This window comes from Sinocyclocheilus anshuiensis, unplaced genomic scaffold (genome assembly GCF_001515605.1).
Source record: "Sinocyclocheilus anshuiensis isolate Anshui unplaced genomic scaffold, SAMN03320099.WGS_v1.1 scaffold647, whole genome shotgun sequence".
In the NCBI taxonomy this organism is placed as follows: Eukaryota; Metazoa; Chordata; class Actinopteri; order Cypriniformes; family Cyprinidae; genus Sinocyclocheilus; species Sinocyclocheilus anshuiensis.
In genome coordinates this window covers 451,079-472,438 of record NW_015552606.1, presented here as the reverse complement: position 1 = coordinate 472,438, position 21,360 = coordinate 451,079, and the positions used below count along the sequence as shown (strand labels likewise).

The 21,360-nt window shown below is 37.5% G+C and overlaps 1 protein-coding gene across 1 annotated transcript in view; it reads right to left on the bottom strand.

The window, feature by feature from the left end:
• Positions 1–21,360, bottom strand: part of LOC107665863 (homeobox protein Mohawk-like) — a 25,367-nt gene extending 4,007 nt beyond the window's left edge. Inside the window, exons 1-5 of the mRNA XM_016456920.1 lie at positions 21,274–21,360; positions 20,324–20,597; positions 17,874–18,033; positions 16,494–16,647; positions 10,518–10,847 (exon numbers count right to left, since the gene is read on the bottom strand). Coding sequence (XP_016312406.1) covers positions 10,518–10,847; positions 16,494–16,647; positions 17,874–18,033; positions 20,324–20,499 — 820 coding nt within the window. The 5' untranslated portion in view covers positions 20,500–20,597; positions 21,274–21,360. The remainder of the gene's footprint in view (positions 1–10,517; positions 10,848–16,493; positions 16,648–17,873; positions 18,034–20,323; positions 20,598–21,273) is intronic.

Below are 21,360 nucleotides of genomic sequence, written 5' to 3'. Positions count from 1 at the left end.
CCCCCCCCCCCCCCCCCCCCCCCCCAGTCAAGAAACATCCCAGCATGTAGAACAAAGAGAAGCAGTTATAGTTCAACAAGATAACCTGCTAAAATGAGAACATCAGAAAATAACAGATGATGAATTTGTCCCATTTATAATGCAACAACCGGAGAATTTAGAGAAGTCTGCACTGATTTCTCAAACCCATGACCATAATCTCTGCCTGCTTTTACTGGTTTATAAAATATCAGTCACATCTTTCACAGCGTTTCAAATAAAGGGTAGGAAAATTGGTTCTGCCCAAAGCAGACAGACATCATCAGTTCTTGGTGTCTGATTTTTACTCTGGGCGTCCAATGTGTGCTTGAGAAAAATGAACATTGTTCTTTAATAATGTCACTGAAGGCCTGTGAATGATGTTAAAATGAAGCTGGCACATGTGTCGTCTCTGCTCTGCCAGCTCTACCCTCACTAGCTGTCCAGGATGGCAGCCTCCTCCTCCCCAGTTCAACATCCACTCTCATCTCTCATCTCGCTCTCTTTCTGTCTCTTCTGGTCACTTTCTAGATAAACGGTCTGAGTTTGTCTTTTGGTTTGCTTCCATTTTTCTGACTGTTTCCTGTGATAATTTCTGTTCTGTTTCTCTCTTTAACTCGTCTCTGACTTTCACAGTTTTTTTAAACCTAATGCCATGGTTCTTGTTTTCCCATTGCCTTCCCAGTTCATAATTTTGGTTGAGGTTTCATTCACTGTAATGGCCGTCTTTAAACAGCAGCCCTATTACTGACTCCGTTCTTCCATTCTCTCCATTCCATTCACGTTTATCAGTAATCGCTGCACTATAAATATCCATGATATCCTCTGTTTCGGGGTCAGGGTGGTTGGAAGAGGCATGAGGCCCAACAGAGGAATGAAGAATGGTAGTGATTCTTCGCACATGACATTTTCTTGTATTATTTTAAAACTCTCCGTGGTGAAAAACACATCAGTCTGGACACTGTTGGACTTCCTTTCCTCAGCCTTTGAATCACAGCACATTAATCTGTGATGGATCAAACTGCGCTAAGGGTGCTGACATTTTCTGGGCTGTGGATTTGACTGGCGAGCTGAAAGAACAACCAAACAGTGGCAATACTGTATTGGGGTAAACAGGGGAAGCAAGAGAGAGACCAACAGAAAATCATATTTCAGCCTCATGGACACATGGCCACTCATAAACAATAAAGCTCATCTTAGAAAGATTTTATTTCATATTTTTAGGATTTCTGTGTACCTGCACAGCAGATGACAAACAATGACAGTCCGATCATGGCCAAGATAAAGCAGCTGCCACTAATGACACTTACGGCCTCAGCATCTGTGTGTGAAATGTGTTAAATCTTCACACAAATCATCACAACACACTCTCTACCAGCCAAATAACAGAACAGTCTGTACCAGAGTCACAAATTAATTATGGGCATGGGACAAAAATGCAAAAGTGACACAAATGCCCCAGATGTTTTAAATGGGGCGTAAAATTGCTCCTGTAGTAAAATAATCTTTTGTTTTATTGTGTTATGTAACAAACATTATTTTTAATACTATGCTATTTTAGGCTGTAGCGATGGATTATAGGTTTAGTGCTTTCACAGACACTGATTATTTTCGTATTCACTGTCTTAAACATAACATTGTTGCATGTGCAGCTATTTTTAGGCATTTTTTTCATTAAAATATACAGAATATAAAGAAAATCACATCACTACTCTGACAGTAGACAGTACAGAGCCACATTTCCTCTATCACAGGAACATGACAGTTATTTATTGTGTAATGATATGTATTGTTATTGATTGTTTTACAGATATTTTTATATTTCATAGTAAATTGATTTCATAACAGGTGTAATTGTTCACATTGATAATTTATTCATTTTAGTATTTAACATAAATGGATGACATGCTGTGTGATTTTGAATAGTTAGCAGTAATTACAGGGGGCAAATATTAAAACTCTTAAAGAGATATGAAAATTCTGTTGTTATTATTCATTCACCCCTATGTCGTTCCAAAACCTGTACGACTTCCTTTATTCGGTTGCACTTTATTTTACAGGAGTGTGCTTATGTGTACTTACAATGTACATACCTAAGAACGTAATGGTGGTATAAGGAAACTACATGGGTTAAGGTTAGGTTTAGGTGTTAGTACCTAGTTACTATTACTCAGCTATTGTAATCACTATAATAAGTACATAATATGTACATGTGGAACAGGACTGTCAAATTCTGTGGAGCATAAAAGAAAATATTTTGAGAAATCTCTCAGATGATTTCTGTCCATACAATTGAAGTCAATGGTAATCAAATCATATTACAATTTTGAAATGTTGGGCTACCACCATTCTTGAAATAATCTATTTTTGTGCTCCGCAGAAGAAAAAGTCATACAGCTTTGGAACACCATGAGTGTGAGTAAATGAAGACAGAATTTTTGGGCGAACAAGAAAGTAAATTTTTGACATTGGTCTGTTCATGATCAAGGAAACACTCTGGGGGGGACGTAGTGTTAACATGTATATTTTCTCAGAGGAATCCAGTCTTGACCATTTACAAGACTTCCATTGGCTTCCTGTTCTGGACGCGGACGAGTGGATTTGCTATTTGCTAATGGCTGGACAAATTATTCTGATCTCTTACCCTATCAGTACCTATAAATGTCCCACAAACAGACTTCAAGCACGCTATCTAGAGGACATAGCACGCCACTAGACAGTATTACAAGACAGTATCTGCACTCTGATGTATGTCAGGAAGAGAGACAGAAGGACAAAGAGAGGGAGAGGGAGAGAGAGAGAGAGAGAGAGGCTCATGCTGAAAGCATTTGCCTAAAGTGCTATCAGACATAGATAAAGCTTCATCTAGAACGCATCCCAAACCTTTTTCAGCTCCAGTAAAATTCAGTTTTGCTTCAGCTTTAGTGCCATTCCAAAATGGAAAAAACAATTAAAAGCAAGAAACTTCGGAATCATTGCAAATGATTTTGCAGAATGGAAAAGCTTGTTTTGATCTCACATTACAAGTTTGTATGTTTCTTTGCAAGTTAATTCTGCCCAGAGATGAAAACAGAATTGCATTCGACTGCAACCTCAAGGAAAAAACAGTGATTGAATATAATGTAACAATGTTTGAAAGTGTTTTCTGAACTAAATAATGATTGCAGACTTGATTCAAAAATACATAGTGAATTTAATTGCTATGATCCTTCTAAGATTTGCTCACACGCACATTCTTTCTTTTTACCATACGCTCTTTGATTTCTGTTTTCATTTGCTAATCCATTCTTGTGAAACTGCCTCTTTTTATTTTCCCCCTTGCCACAAAACTTTACTTTCCAAGTTAGACAAATATGCACAGGCCCTGCTGTGCTATTTCTGATGCTCCGATTGTCAGAGTCTCTCAGTTTAACGCCATTAGGTTCTCCACACTCATCTAATAGCCTCCCATTCATTCACTGTTTCTTTCCTCCTGTCTGCTATCTATTCTCACACGTAAGCAGCCAGAGCAGTGTGTGTCTGTTTACACCTCTCCAACACACAAGTCACCATAATCCACACACACTCACTTTTCAAGTGTGTCTTGGACTATTTGCAATTCATCATGATATATTGCTCTTGAGCTTCAGAACAGTTTATACACAGAACTGTGCTGAGAGACTAAGAATTCAGTTTTTGGAACAAGTTTTGAAATTAATCTTTTTCAAGTTACAAATGGCTCCAAAAACTAAATTATAAAAGATGGATGAAAACTTATCTAACAGAGTCTGGGTACATAGACAATGTTGTATCGTAGAGAGTGTTGTATTGTAATGTTCTTATCATATTATAGTCCTCCACGTCCGCTGCACTCTCAAAACTCTGGCAAAGTCCTCCACGTCCACTGCTTTCTCAAAACTCTGGCAATTTGATAATACCTAGAATATCAAAATCAACTGCGGGCGGTAGATCCTTTTCCTATTTAGCGCCCAAACTGTGGAATAATCTACATAACATTGTTCGGGAGGCAGACACACTCTGTCAGTTTAAATCTAGATTAAAAACCCATCTCTTCAACCTGGCTTACACATAACACACTTACACATTTCTATTACTCAAATCCATTAAAGGATTGTTGGGCTGCATTAATTAGGTCAACCAGAACCGGGAACACTTCCAATAACATATGATGTACTTGTTACATCGTAAGAAGAATGGCATCTACGCTAATATTAGTCTGTTTCTTTCTTATTCCAAGGTCACCGTAGCCACCAGATCCAGCCCAGATGGTGGATCAGCACCTAAAGACGACCTCTACAGCCCTGAATTTCAGCGGAGACCAGGACAATTAGATGAGCCCCAGAGACAGATCCCCAGTGAAGACCTTGTCTCCTAGACGGCCATCGGGACAAGACCACGGAACCAGATGAGCCCTATGCACAATCTAACTTTGCTGCAGCATGGATCAACTGGATCTGCTGGTTCGTCTGGCCGGAGGAGAACTGGCCACCTGACTGAGCCTGGTTTCTCTCAAGGCTTTTTCTCCAGTCTGTCACCGATGGGAGTTTTGGTTCCTTGCCGCTGTCGATGACATCACTGAATTCAATAATGAACTGCCTTTAACTGAAAATTGAGTGTTTACTATTGTCTTTTTGCATTGACACACTATTTTCCTATTTTGATACTGTAAAGTTGCTTTGACACAATCTGTATTATTAAAAGCGCTATATAAACAAAGGTGACTTGACTTGACTTGTAATAAATTATTCATTCTACTAAGAAAATGCTTGGTCTCCAAGATCCTATTATAAAGCTATTGAGAATACTAAGAATTTCTAATAAAAAAACTAATTAAAAATAAAACAATTTTATAATGATTATTTATTATAATTATGTATTACACTGTAAACATTTATTTTATAATACATTTATAAAAGCCATGAAAATACTATTTAATGCTATTGTTACTAAAAGTTAGTATTATGAGTACAATGCAATGAGTGCAATCACAAGTAGACGCTTGTCTAGGTCTCTGCATTTGTTCGTATCTCTCATTATAACAAGAGGAGTTGCATATTTTCTCATCTCAGTTTTTATGTGGCTTTAATTGTGCATTATTCACTATTTTAACTCTCTTTCACAGTACTTCAACTTTCATCTTCCAATTTCCAGCTCATCTCTCATCTCCCCTTTCTTCCCTGCCTACTCCCTTCCTTCATCTCTCTTTTCTCCACCTTTCACTTCTCTCAACATTCTCTACTCTCTCCCTCTGGTGATGGATGATGAGACTCCATCCTGACAACTGTAACCTAGAGTCTGAAGTAAATCTTAGCCTCAGCCTCCTCTTTCTTAAGGATTGTTCAGTCGTCCCTCCCTGTTTTGTGAGGGATGGAGTGGGAGAATGGAGAAAACTTCTTCAAGAGAAGGAAATCTTGGTGTTTCTGTGAGTGCGTATGGGTAGTTGACATGAAATACTTTTGGGAAGTTGACAAGTCCTGTGATGTGACATATTATAGTCCATGTAAAACTGTTTAAACAGCATTTTGTTATTATATTTATTATATTGTATTATACAGGACCTAAAATATAGAATTTACCTTATAAATTAATTTATATTTCAACCAATGGTTTTAGTGTTGATTAAAAAAGGCCTTGGGCATGTTATACCTCAACTACACATTCACAAGTGTGTATATATGAGAATATTTACTACACTCTAAAATAAAATAAAATAAAATAATAAAAAAATAAAGGTACAAAAGCTGTCACTGGGCCGGTACCCTTTCAAAAGCTATACCTTTGCACATAAAGAGTGCACATTTGTACCTTTTTAAAGGGTACCGCTTCAGTGACAGCTGTTGTACCTTTTTTTCTGAGCGTGTACTAAAACAACATAAAATCTAATGGTGAAGCTTAATATTACAGTTTTGACGATCGAAATGAAATAGAGATGTTTTCATAAACGTTTTCTGCCATTTGAGATGTGCATAGTAGAGCTGGATCAGTCATTGTCCTGTGGCTCTGTGGTCAGTGAGCAGTCAGATACCATAAATCAGGCAGTTCAGCATGTACTCTTTAAATGCCATATCCCTGTCAGGCTGTTTCTCTCCCCTGCACTGTATGTCACTGTCAAACAACACTAAAATATGTTAGCCAAAGCCTGTTGTGCTTTACGAGAAAGAGAGACTTTCAAGTTTTTTAATGGCATCAGACTCTCAATGTTTTTATGTACTGTATGTGGTTGGATGTGTAGTACAACTGTGCAAAAACAGCAATAAAAGTGTGCCGTGTATTTCCAGCTGTACACACAGAGGGCTGTCAATCATCTGATGAACAGCAGGCCCTGCACATTAATAATGCCTGAATTTACGTGCTCCCACTCTGTTGCATGTTTAGGCTTGGATGAATTGCCCACCTGCCTTTGATCGTGGTGAGGCTGGCCTGAAATCTGCTCTAATGTTTTTGAGTTGGAGAGATTGTACTTTTCTTGGACAATGACTTTTAAAGCATTTTCTTTTGGTGGCTTCAGTCCAATGAGTCTGCAGGACTCCTATGAGTGACTGGCACCTATGAGCCTCGGTGGCCTTGTCAAGCCTTTCTGTTTTCATTTAACATATTTCTGCCTCCTGCCTCTGTTTAATGTCCACTGACCTTGAAAAAGAAGGTCTTTTCATGTCGTAAAACACAGGTGACATTCTTGGTTCTGTGAAGAAATATGTCCCACAGTGCACGGCTAACATACATAAAGCACAGCAAAAAGACAGATTGGAAAAAGAAAACCTTACCAAAATTTTTTACATTAAAAATTTTTAATTAATGACTTCTAACTTACATTAATGATAGCAAACATATAAAGAACTTCTTCTTTTTATATTTCTTTTCTAATTTCTTTCCAAATAAATAAATAAAGAAGAAAAATTTTTACTAAACCCTAAACGTTTTGAACGGGTGTAATAGGCAGAAGTACCAAAAACCCTCAAAGTCAGATTTAAGTATTGAGATATATATGACTTTTATCTCATTAATTTCAGTTCACTGAAACATAATATCATAATATATTCATAAACTCCTCAAATGACACATAAGTTACAATAACTGGATCACAAGGATCCTGCTGAAAGCAATATGAGGATAAATAACATGTCGCTCTAGAATAAATGGTGCAGCAGCCAGTTTATGTACCATGTGATGCACTTTCACTTTCAACCAGCCCCTGATCCAACCTGTGAAAATACATCTAAAGCGTTGGACAAAGTTCTGAGAAATATTTTCCTGCATGCTCTCACTTTAGTGCAAGCTCCCATCCACTCTGGCAGTGCGGCATATGATCTATATCATACAGGACGGCCCTAAGCCCAGTACCACGCATGCAGGGAAAACACTGAGCGAGATTTCTGCCATTAAATATCCCATTAAAGAGCAATTTGACATAAAATCCCTGGCATGTACCCTGGAATTCTCTCACTTCTTGTTTTCAATGAAACTCCCATCAGGGTTCCCATTGCGTTTTATTTCGTATTTTTCTTACACAATAGCCTCTTTAGTTTTCCATCAGAGGCTTTGATGGCCTGATGGCTCCTTTGCCACGTCTGATCTGTGAAACTTCAAGTGAGGAGAGAGCTCTTTTAGATCCAATTTGTTCCGTTAAGCTACATTTAACCACTGTATTCTGAGATGCCACTTTGGTTTAAAGATGTCTGAGCTAAAACATTAGCATATTTGGCTAACACAGTTCAGAGACAGACAGACAGCTGTTTAAAAAAAAAAAACATAGACCATAGATCTAAAATTTCAACCTCACGCCATATTAGTCAGAAACTTGAGGAATATTTATATGAAAATTTTCTGGAATGTAGAAAGAAAGAAAGTGGAAGGAAAGAGAAGAGCAGCCCTGTTGAAAAAAAAAACAGCATATACTGAGCATGTTCTGAGCTGGTTGTAAGCTGGTTATGAGCTGGTCCTGAGCAGGAGCTAGTTGCTTAGGACCAGCTTGGGACCAACTAAGGACCAGCTTAAACCAGCTGTCATGCTTCAAAAGATACCTAACCAGCATATGCTGTTTTTTTTCAACAGGGAGGGAAAAAAGAGAGAGTGAAATCTTAGGAGGAAACAGTACAAACCCCTTTTAACCAGCAACAGGATTGAATGACAAATTCAATATCAACGCAAATGTTGCTGTGTGTGATCATGTGTTAAACTTTTCATCTGGCAAATTCTCATCTGCAAACTGACAAGCAGACACTTCATCTACCTGACAAAGCCATCAGAATCCTTAGCCAGGAAATGGTATTTACCATGAAAGCCGAGAAAAAACACATAACTCATAAATATTCTTTAAGTGTATAAACAGTGTTTTGGAAGAACTGATTCAAGCTGAAATAAGCAACAAAGTACACCAAAACTCTTTCCCTCTGTCTGTCTCAGCAGATGTCTACATAAGCAGCCTTGTGTCATATAGAGCACAGGGAGTTTAAACACCAGTCCAGAAAGTAGTTAGCAGCAGCTTTTGGGTTTGAAGAGAATTCCAGCGTTCTGTTCCTCGGCCCTGAGATAATGCAAACCATGTTTGTCAGTAAGAAATGGCAAAATGAAATGAGAAACAAAGTAAAACAAAGACTGCATGGTGAGATCCCCAAGGCTTGATGTAAGCGAAGAAGTGAAGAGCAAACAATGTTATCAGTTATGAATTCTGTCAAGACAAAGATGCAGTGATCTGACCTGAAGAAACTCTTTCTCGAAGAGAAGAGAGAGCAAACACAAGCGCTCGAAGGCCTTAGTCGCAGACACAGCATCTCACATAAATTCCTACGACTGATCAATAGATGCTGACATTCTTCCAGATGATGATGAACAGGGCTTAAATAATTGCCAGAACTCTCCTGAAACATATTTGTCATTTTGGAATGTCTGAAAGATTTGCGATAACATCACAAACACCTGGAGGACTTAAACAGCACATGGGAGCAAACACAGCTGACTGTGAGGACTGCAGACGCTTCCTACCGAGAGACTCCGAACTAACGCTGACCTTAAACAGATGAGCTAGAGAGGCCGAAACTTTGGCAGAGCTTGCCTTTATTTTTTTATTTTTTGGTAAATGAGAAATCCTGGGTTAGGCGAAAGCTCTAGACAGTGGATAAAGTCATTATCAAGCACCTGCAATGAAGAAATTGGGAGAAAATGGCCAAAAATGGTTAATTACTATTAAACTAAAGCTGTTTATTTTCCAAATACTATCACTAAATAATACAAGTATACTACCGTTCAAAAGTTTGGGGTCGGTAAGATTGTGTAATGTTTTTGAAAGAAGTTTTTTAATACTCACCAAGGCTACATTTATTTGATCAAAACTACTGTTCAATTCTGTCAAATTTAACTTCTTCCTGGGATGGCAAAGCTGGATTTTCAGCAGCCATTACTTCAGTCTTCAGTGTCACATGATCCTTCAGAAATCATTCTAATATGCTGATTTGGTGCTCTAGAAAATCTTTTCATTATTATCAATGTTGAAAACAGTTGTGCTGCTTAATATTTTTTTGGAAACTGATTTTTACTTTATATATATATTTTTTTTTTCAGGATTCTTTCATGATAGAAAGTTCAAAAGCAGTATTTATTTAAAATTGAATTTTTTTGTAACAATGTAAAAGCCTTTACTGCCTCCTTGCAAAAACATGTCTGTGCACATCACCTATTGAATCACATTTAAAATGATAACATTTACAAAATATATATATAATTGTTCTTTCATAAGTCGTTTTAAAAACCTCAGAAATGTTCTGCATAATTTTAAAGCTGAAACCCCTAAAGAGACATTTGGACTTTCTATAGAGACCTATGTTATGTATCAAACTACCATGAGGTGGAACGTGGTTATGTTTGAGATACACAATAGAAAAGACTTAAAGAGAAAATTCTTTAGGTCAGAGTTTGGCTCACTTCAGACATGACAGAGACTCAGAAAATTATGTTCCACACGCACACACACACACACACACACTTAGGCCTCTGGCATCTTTAACCCTAAAGTCGATATACACTTCTACACTTGCAAAAACACACAAACATATCTTTCCCTCACAAACTCTCTTTTGATTAAAAACTACAGTATGTTCTGTTTCATTGCAAGTTCAAATCTGAACTTCCATGACCTTAAACGTTTTATCAAAAGTACAAAGCTTAATATAAAAAGCACACATCCTTTGAGCTATTGAACTGCAATATTTTTAAACTTACTAGTATTTTCATACTATTAAAAACGTATTTCATAATATTTACAAATGTCAGGTTGAAATGAAATGATTTATAGAACTATGTGTATGTGTAGAATAGAGAATAGAGAAAACATATGACCCCTCGGTGACTCTCCTTGTTGTAGAACAAGAAGCCAAAATAATACATAGACCAAAACACAGCTGATACTGGGCTGATGAAACAGCTTCAAGATGCCCTTCTTCCTCACAAATAGTGAGAGAGACAGACACAGACAAGGAAAGAATGTAAGACTGGCAGCAGCTCACCAGTTCTGTAGATAAAGTTGGCTTCTGCTTCAGAAGAAGACGGTGACAGCAGGTCTTCATCATACTCATTAGAGCTGAAAGAGCCTGAGTGGTTCCTCCTCCTTGCGTCCATTACGCCATTGGCCACCATTACATGACGGAGTGAGTCGTTAAGGTAACGGTGCAACAGGCTGCTCTTGTATTTGGGCGGTGACACATAGTCATCAGACAATGAGGCGTCTGCAGCGGCTCGAAGACCCGCACCTACAGCGCCACCTTCCTTCTTGATGACGCTGTGGTACATTGGCTTACTGAACTCCCCGACCTGGGCCCGTGCTGCTGGGTCACCATCTGGATGTGATGCAGAATACATACAAATATGTCGATACACATTTGAAAAGACATTTGCAAAAGAAAAAGTACTGAACTACAAAAAGTCAATATTTTGATCTCCTGCCCTTTACACCATCTCAGCAGGGAGAGACACGGTCACATTTTCATTTAATCCCCCTTCTCTTCTGCATGACCCCTCCGGCACATTGAAAACTCTTGACTGGATATCACTCCTTGAAAACACGGGCCTCCCAACTGCAAGTGAGTGTGTCAGATCAAATTTGGTGATGAGAGACCGATTTGTGCTACAGAGGCTGAATTAAAGAAGATCTGAATCTTTTAGACTAGCATGGCATAATTTGAGAAAGTATATCAAAAAAAATTTTTTTTAAATAAAATAAAAACATTTCAAGACACAGTCCAAGATTATATTTACAGAAGATAAAATACATGTATGCTAAATATGAATTATAAATATTTAAAATATACATGTGATAAACTAAAAGGGAGAAAAAAAAAAGAGAAAGTCCAAAAAAAGGAAAAATTTTAGTGCTTCAAATAAACAAAATCAAAGCAAAACAAACAAGCAAACAAATAACAACAGGTGGACAAGAATGAATATACTGCTATTCAAAAGTTTGGTGGTTTGGTGATTTTTTTTTTTAAAGAAATTAAAACTTGTATTCAAATTAAATTAATCAGAAGTGACCGTAAAGACATTTATAATGTTACAATAGATTTCTATGTTAAATGCTGTTCTTTTGAATTTTCTATTAATCAAAGAATTTTGAAAAAAAAAAGTATCAGGGTTTCAAAAAAATATTAAGGAGCAACTGTTTTCAACAGTAATAAGAATAAGTAATAAGAAAAGTTTCTTGAACAGTAAATCATCATATTTGAAGGATTTGTGAAGGATCATGTGACCCTGAAGACTGGAATAATGGCTACTGAAAATTTAACTTTGCCATCACAGGAATAAATGACAATTTAGAATAGATTCAAATAGAAAACTATTATTTAAATTGTGATATCATTTCACAGTATTATTATTATTTTTTTTTTATTATTATGGATCAAATAAATGCAGCCTTGCCTTGGTGATCATACACTCTAAAAAATGCTGGGTTAAATACAACCCAGTGCTGGGTAAAATAGGGACAAACCCAGCAATTGGGTTGTTTGACCCAGCGGTTGGGTTAAATGTTTAACCCAACCTTCTGAGTAGTAACCCAACCGCTGGGTCAAAACAACCCAATTGCTGGGTTTGTCCCTATTTTACCCAGCACTGGGTTGTATTTAACCCAGCATTTTTTAGAGTGTAAGAGACTTATTTTAAAATAATAAAAAATCTTACCGACTTTTGAATGTGAACAGGTTTTACTAGGACCAATGGATTGTTTTGACTATATAGATTTATCTACTCTCACACAGTAACAGCTTTTATTCTAGACTGAAGGGTAAATGTGACAACCGTATGATGTCCATTAATCATGGTACGGAGTTGTCTGTTATTTTTGCTAAAATACTACAAACCACAAGGACAAGTGAAGAGATAAAAAAACTTTTGTAGAACTGCAAGTGATAAATCGCCTGATTTCATTCTGCTTTTTGGTAACAAAACCAATAAAAGTATGAACTTTCTCATCAACGGGAAAAAAACCCTTCGGACATTCCAATGTCATATCTCAGCCTTGGAGAGAGTGTGTTCAGTTGATCTTTCCTTTCCGTTGATCATTCTGTAAGAACACCCAATCATTCATCTCTTATTATTTGCTTAGCCACCTGTAGTCCCATCAGTGATTCATTAAAGAACATAAATAAGAGACGCTGACATGTTTTATTGTGAGACTTTGTTTGTTCATTTTTGAAGGAAAACTATCAGGGGCATTAATGTTGTTTGCAATACAACAGAAGGGATGGTCCAAAATGTTTCCTCCCTGTTGACATTGCCACTAATGTCACAATTCCAAGGAAGTTAATACTTTTGTTGCAGAATACAATTAGAACATTTAGCACTTGCAGTTCCACCATTGTTATTTATCTCTTGACTTGTCCTTCTGGTCTTCAGAACATTTTGCCACATGTATATAATCATCGACTTAAATGTTCATGTTCCTTTGAATCACCAATTTCATTTTTAACTAGGTGTGTGGATTCCTTGTTGATTTTGATTTACTGAAGATCAATGGCCCAAATTACTTTTTTTTTTTCAGTGTAGCAGAGCCACATTGCTCACAAAAAGTCAACTTTTTTTTAGTCAAGATTGTTTTAGTGCACCCGTATTGTGTACTACCTTGACAACCATTCCATAATGTAGGAAACAAAGGTAAACACTGGAGTTCACACAAATGCAATATTTCCTAGGATAAGGGGTTAGGATTGCGTGAGTGAATGCCTCCTAAGTGAGCTAGGATTTCACTGCAAGGCTCTATCTTGACTCAAATGTGTGAAGAGTGTGTCTGAAGCTCAGATCTTCTGTAGCACATAATTACTGAGCTCAGACACGGGAATGACAGACCTGATGAAACGTCTGTGCAACAAAATGTTCCCTCTAAACAGCTAGACATTTCATATGCATAGTAAACAACTTGTATGATGTTACATGATGTTCTGTATAATCATGGCTCACAATATTTTGGTGAATCTCACAGAAAACAGGTCACAAAATCAACCCCAACATCAGAAGAAATAAACATAAAAAGCACATTTTTTTATAGTACGGCACTCTTTTACATCTAAACAGTTCTCCCCTAATTTCTTTAAATATAAATAAAGCAGTACAACATTGAATATTGGGGGTCAATGAGGTTAATTATCATTTAACATGACGCAATGAATTTTTTTTCATGTTTATTATTTACTCAAACATGTCAATATAATCTTTCTCTGCTTTTCTCTATGTGTGCTCTGAACAAGAGCTAATACAAAAATGTAGAGAAAGACATATTTTCCTCTGGAAATGTTTAAAAAGTGAATTTTCTATAGATTTTTTAAAAGAGAAAAGGTTTAGCGCATCAAAAACTTTACCCATACCAACATAAATATATAGTTCAGTCATGAAACTCTGATGTTCTGACGGGGTGTTAACGTAACTGATGATATTCAGAGAGTTAAACGACTTGGCACAAGCTGATTGGTTCATGCTGCATATGCAGCCAATGAGCTTACTGCCTTGCATTTATATGGCTGGCTAGCATTCACTTGAGATTCCTGCAGCGCGCTTTCAGAGTTCTCTGAAACCCTCCACCTTCCCCAGCTCCACCTGTATAGATCTGCTACGGGCTTATTTTATATGCTATTTGTGCAGCAGCAGCATGTCTTAAATACTCACGGCACCGTATCGCCATATGCATTGGCAGTAGCAAGATCCTGTACTTGCTTGCAGCAGCAATAATCTACAACTACAGCAATAACCAACAGCAGCAGCAATTCAGCAGCAGCGTAGCAGATCTGTTCCGCCAAGACCAAATACATTAACATCACCATGCTAAAATGTTCAGAGAGTTGTCATGATTGAACTAGTTATCAATACACTTCCGGAAGTGTTGACACAATCATTTTTCATTTTAAGTTCTGCGCATAAATTATATGGCAGGTTTAGATTTGATAATGAGGGAATTTGAGGTCAAAGGTTATGCTAGCTGCTGACACAGTTTCTGTGCCATTCTCCACTGTAAGAAAAGAAGGAAGTTATTTGTAGGATGAGACAGATGTGAGAGGCACGGTCTGGGCATTCCTCTTTTAACCACAGAGTGTGTGTCCTCATCCAAGACATCTAATCATCTAATACAGAGTGTGTGTGTTTGGAGGTCACTGTTAAGCACAGGGGGATGTGTGCGGATGCTTATGCTAAGCGATGTGGCCAACAAACATGCAGTCTGTCAGACAGCTAGCAACATCACTTCAGTTGTAACGCCTTAGCGTGTGAATTAGAGAGAGAAAGAGAGAAGAAAAAGAGAGAACTTTAGATAGTTACCTAGGATGTTTTTGTGTTTGTGCATGTAAGCACAAGATTGTGTGCGAGTGTTTGTGGTTGAGTCCTGACGCCCCATTGTGGTGTGTTAATCACAGAGTGCATGACTGTCTGTAAGCCTACGCGTCTGTCCAGTTAACTTAAACACAGAGGAGCACTGCACTCGACATACCCCGACCCTGATTTATGGCTTGGCTGCTATACGATGCTATAAAAATGTTTGGAGTGTTGCACTGACTGCATTGTAATAAAACATCCGCGTTTAAGCGTCTTGTCTGGTCTGTTTCAGCTACATGCTGTATAAAACCCCAGTTTCTTATAAATACCACAACACTTCATACCACACAAATTTAGCACCAGGATAGATGAATTTGTTTGTGCTTGTTTGTTTTAAAGAGCAGTATTAATTGCACTGTGTGTGTGTGTGTATACTTAAATCAGTGATGAACAGTGTTTATTGCAATATCTGTGCAACACATGATGTACATGTCTGACTACATATGCACCTTCTCAAAGGGATAGTTTACTAGCTTACTACTCACCCTCACCTCACCCTTTTGTTTCAAAAAAAAAAAAAAAGAGAAGAAATATCATTACTGTTATTTATCTCTTGACTTGTCCTTGTTGTTTTCAGCACACCTTTTGTCTTGTATGTCTTCAGTAAAACATAGATAATCAACTGAAACTCTCAAGTGCTATTGAGTCAGAAACTGACTTGAGAAAGAAGATATTTTGAAGAATGTTGTAACAGTTTTTGTCCATACAATGAAAGACAGTTGGGTCCAGAACAATATTTGACCCAATTGACTTTTATTTTATGGACCAAAAACCCCACAAGATTCTCTTTTTTTTTGTGTTCGACAGATGAAAGAAAGTCATAGAGATGAGTAAATCATGACAGGATTCTCATTTTTGGGTGAACTATTCCTTTAGGTGTATGTGTGTGTGTGTGTGTGTGTGTGTGTGTGTGTGTGTGTGTGTATTTCATCCTGGACCATAACAACCACAAACATTGGGGATGACACATTCTCCCCCAATTTTCTTATTGGTGCTTGATCAATAAGCTTTTTTAAATGACCAACGGTTAAACTTTACATTGGTAAAATAGTTCACCCAAAAATGAAAATTATTTCATCATTTAATCACCCTCAATGACTGACTTTCTTCTGATGAACACAAAATAAGATATTTTGAAGAATGTTGCAACTGTTTTTGTCCATACAATAAAAGACAGTGGAGTCCAAACCAACATTAGACCCTACTGCCTTTTATTGTATAGCCAAAAAACAGAGACATTTTTAAGAGATCCTCTTTGGTGTTCAATAGAAGAAAGAAAATAATAACAGGCTGGAATGAAATGACAGTGCGTAAATCATGACAGGATTTTTATTTTTGGGTGAACTATTCCTTTAAGTGTGCGTCTCATCCAGGACTATAATCACCACGTGATACATTCCCTCCACGTTTCTCATTAGTATTTAATCAATATGAGTTTTTCAATTACAGATTGTTAAACTTAATATTTGGTCCCCAACATTGTTCAATATTAAATATCCTTGGTTAAGTGTCATATTCAGCCTTGGCACTTCTGTGAATGTGAATGTGTGTTTTTGGTAAGTATCCATAAGCACTGTAAGAATAATTAGGCTCAGTTGTGTGATTGTGTGTGCGAGCATGAGAGAGTGTCGTACCATCAGAGCAGGAGTCATGGCTGCTGACACTCAGTCTTTCCGCGTTGCCCTGGACGTATTTGTTGTAGAGTTTGATCCTAAGGGCCCAACTCAAATCAGGCTGCCTAACTGTGTTCTTCAGCCGCCGTCGAGCATTTGCAAACCAGTTAGACACCTGAGAAAAGAGGGAGGGTGTTGGAATGGTACTCAGGAAAGTCTGATCAATAAATCAAAGGAATTATAAATGCTTAAAAAAAGACCCAAAAGTTCAGTTTAACCTGTATCTTTTATTGATTCAGATTTTCTCTCCTACTGTCTTCCATACCTAGATGTGTTTTTGGACTAAAAGACCCATACACTGCTTTATTTATACACTATGAAAACTATTAAAAATAGCAGGCTGATGCCACACACAGATATCCCAGGAACACTGTGAATGTAACATAACATTAAGTCTTCTTCAACTGAGACGATGACGACCTGGGTGCTTATTCTGGCCTCTGCCACTCTCACCTAATAATATTCCTTTTCCTCTGCCCGACGTCTGTCTTTTTGCAATAAAAACAATATTTAACCCAGCCTTCTCCATTTCACAGAGACCAGAGACCATTAGATGTTATACTAGGAAAACTTTTCATGCCTGATACACTTCAAGCCACTTATGCAGGCATTGTGCTTTAAAAATGTTATTCAAGCCCTGAGTTTCCTGACCTCTGCTTTATATAAAGTTCTCAAAGGTACACTTTAAACAGGTCAACGGAGGCCAGTTTTTGAAGGAAGCATTGAGTATCGTAGCACGTGGTAGCAAAGCACTCTAGCAATGAGAAAAGTCCAGGTGTATCTTAGGTACTAAAGTCTGGGGATGTTCAAGATTTGTTCAGTCACGTAAGATTATTTATTCACTGAAATTGAGCATAGGTTTTGTGTTTGTAAGTCTTTTTTTCCCATATTGCAGTGCAGTCTGCTCACATTTTTTAACAAATGGGTCCTTTTCATGAATATTAGAACCAGATTAAATTTGTAGGGTCATCCAGAATAGCATCTTCAGGCTGGGCCAATTCCTAACAAATTTAGAGAACATGTTTATGTCTTCATGTATATAGAGACACAGACTGAGACAGATATGTACACACAAACCATCGCTCAGCATGGACTGGAAAACACATATGTGAAGAGTTAAACAGGCCAGAATGTCTCTGAATTTTTAGATATATAGGCTAAACAATAAAAAAAGAAAGCCTTCACTAAAGCAAATGTGAGTTGGTTGCAACTTGTGTTTGGAATGAACACCTGCATTTTCATCTCAGTGTAAAAGAAAACTGTCATTTTAATAATCCTTCTGTCAAGAACTAGTAGCTCTTGGTAATACGTGTATGGAAAAGTTGTGGGAAATGAACTTACCTGCACAAGTGTCATTTGTGAGCCAAGCGCAAGAAGGATTTTCTCTGTTTTAGTTGGGTACGGATTGTCCCGGTGTTTGTAGAGCCACTGTTTCAAAGGCCGGGCCATGTCTTGCAGAGCTTGCCGTTTATGCCGTACCTTTCCTGGGTTCTGACGAGACCTGTGGAGAAAACCAAGCCGACACAAGCCATATAAATCTCATGACAATTACACAAGACTTAAGAATGGGCACTCGCGTGGAGAAATTCCATAGGATTGATTTATTACATATTTTCCGCAGAGAGAAACTTATTTTTTATTCTTTTGGGGGTGCCTTCTGTTTTATTGCTAGGAAATGTCAGGAAAATAATCAACACTATATAGCAATGTAAATTAGTAACAGAAAAGAAAATTTTAAGTTTATTATTATTATTGGTATCATCATCATCAATATAAAATAACAACCAACTTTATCTAAAAGTGACATGCAGTGACCAGTGACCTCGAGGTAAACGTTTACAACTTTTACATGTTGAAAATTGAAATTGAAAATACAATCGATATTTAGAGAAAAACATGTCAACATGTTATGTTCAATTTTAAGAGATACTGTAAGGGTTCAATATTCTTACATGAGATCCTAATCAACACTCATGCTTTGTGAAACCAGCATCATGCTATAATTAACTCTCCCAATGAGGGATTTTCATTCAAAATCAGTTCACAGTCCAGCTGAAAAAAACACTGTGCACAAGACAGTGCACTGAAATAATTGCATGTGATCCAACATCTGCACAATGACACATGCTATGTACTGTGTCCATTGAAAAGATTGAAAAAGAAAAATCTCTAGACTTTATAGGTACTGAGAGGTAAGATGGTTTGCACAAAAAAATGTGTAGAAATTTTGTCAGTCACTTTTATTCTAAATTCATGTTAAGTATCACACTTAAAAATAAAGGTTCTTTAATGGTTCCTCTTTTATCAAGACCTCTGTTTCAATATAGCTAGGTTCTCCAAAGTACTAAAGAATAAAAAATGTGGAACTTTAAAATGTTCTCCTTTATAGCATCAGCCCGTAAGTCAGCTTTTTTTTCCAATTGGAACCTTTATTTTCAAGAGAGGACAGAAGCTGGATATTTAAACCTGTAGATGTCAGTATATCACCTTGTTATCTTCCAAAAACCTGACTGCACATTTAACATATTTTCCCCAACGCTCCGAGGTTCATGTTCAGCAAATATTTTCCTTGTAACCCAGAACTGTATTAACAACCTAAAGAAGTTTTTCCCTCCCTGCTCTCGATATTGACACCTCTGTATTTATATTAATACTTTTCATTAGCAGTGATATTCCCCTTGAGGCGAGCAGCGCGGCTATTGTTATCCTATTGGCTCGGCTTACACGCGCAAACGGACCTTCAGTAAGCGCGAGCCAGACGCACCCGCAGCGGATGATGTTTGCACAAGTTTTTCACAAGACATCACTTTTAGGTTCGGTGTTGCTGTGTATCGCAGTCGTATAATGAAGCACTGTGTTGTCTACAAATAAAAAACAGGTTGGGGTAAACAGCTTGGGGCGGTGAGGCTGAACGCGCTGGGTTCGGAGGGCAAATAAGGGATGACATGGTTTCTTCTTGAGCCCTACAACAATATTCGTGATTGACTGGACCACACATACAGTTGAAGGAAATGTTTATTTATTAGAAACAGACCTGGACGTGTTTTAAATTTGCTACCGAACACGAATGACCTCATGTACCCGAACGACAAGCCCCTGCTAATTCAGCACCATCGACAGCGACTTAATTGAATTGTGAATATTAATCTCCTGCAATTCTCTTTTTGAAACCTCAACGTATCCTAGATAAGAAGGCGAACAGGCTGTGAATTCAAACCATATGCTCTAACCACAACTGAGCGCAAATCTATGGAAAGAAAACACAAAGACTATGAAAAGTCAAACAGTTGGACGAGCCACTGCTTTTCATCGTTGGCTCTGAAATTGAACAACTTGATGTTTATCGTAAATAAGGTTCTCCGTGCTGTCACGCGGTTAAAAGCATTAACAGCGTTCAAATGAACACAGCTATCATTATATGCGGATTCCGTTTTTGTTCTGCAAAGTAGGCTATCTAATCAGAATAATTATTCCGTCATGAAAAATAAATGATGTGTAAAGCAGTTGTCATCAATTGTGAAAAAATGCATCCTTTAAAACTTTAAAATGTGACAACCTGCAGTGATAAATACGTTCTATTTTTAGGCCATTTCGAGTGAGTTTACTGATGAAGAAAATCGAGTTCAATTTATGGAAACAAATATTTCACTTGAAATATGATGAAAGTATTTTACAGTACATCTGCTTTATTTTTGGGGTATTATAAATGTATTTATTTATTTTTTTAGGTAGGAAACATGTCAATGAACCTGCAGTGCATTTTATAAAAGACCCTGAAGTTTGTGACATACCCGGATCTGCTGTGCCGGATAGCGGAGCTGTCTTTGATGACTGGGCTGCTGGCGAGCAGGTCCGGATGCTGTCCATCTATCACCTCTAAATAATTTCGACTGCTTCTTTCCACTTCATTTGCCTTCTCCTCGAATAAAACCTGGCTGCTTAACTTATTAAACACAATTGTGTTCATCTTTGGTATATTAGTCCTTTCCCCCTGTGTCCGCTGAAAGCGCCTTGGCCGCCGTGGGGATGTCCTACTCAACGGAGCCGCTGCGCCTTGTCAAAATCCTGTGAAACAGAAAAAGATGATGGACCTTTTTGTGTTCACTATATCGGTGAGTTCTCCCAAGACATACTTTCCAGAAAAACTTCATTTTCAGTAGGTAAAGACGGTTTTAATGTCAATGTAAAAAATGCGTAAAGAAGATAATTTCAGTCAAAACAAAACACTTAGAACTCATTAAGCACGTGAGTCTGAGTGCGAGTGAGGAATATTTGAGGGAACTGATGACTCTGATTTGTTTGAAACTTGTACAGCTTATTCATGCAAACTTGCAAAACATCAAGTATTCAAAATGAATGATGCGTATTTGACACAGGGAGGTCTATAATCCCAGTCAGTAACACACAAATAGCTTATTTCACAAGACTAGAACAGAACGTGTATAGATTTTACATGTAGCTAGAAAAAAACTTTTATCATCTACTTCTTTTGATGTGACATTTTTTTAACCGTACTTATCTATTTTTACATATTTATTTAGGCCTACATTCTTATGAGAGAGAAACAAATATTTATGAAAAAAAAAGTTAACATTCGGGGACCTTCCATAGAGCGCGATGGAAATGAACCAAAAACTGTGACATCCCTGTCATATAGTTCAATTAATTTTGACTTACTGAGGGAAAATATTAATAAGTCATATCTGAAAACAGTTGTAAAATGTACGCTGAATGGACGTACCTGAACGTAACCCCTTTTGCGACTTTCTGTAAAGTGTAATCCAGTTTCCAGTTTTCCATTCCTCTCTCACATGTTCTCCGCTCTAAG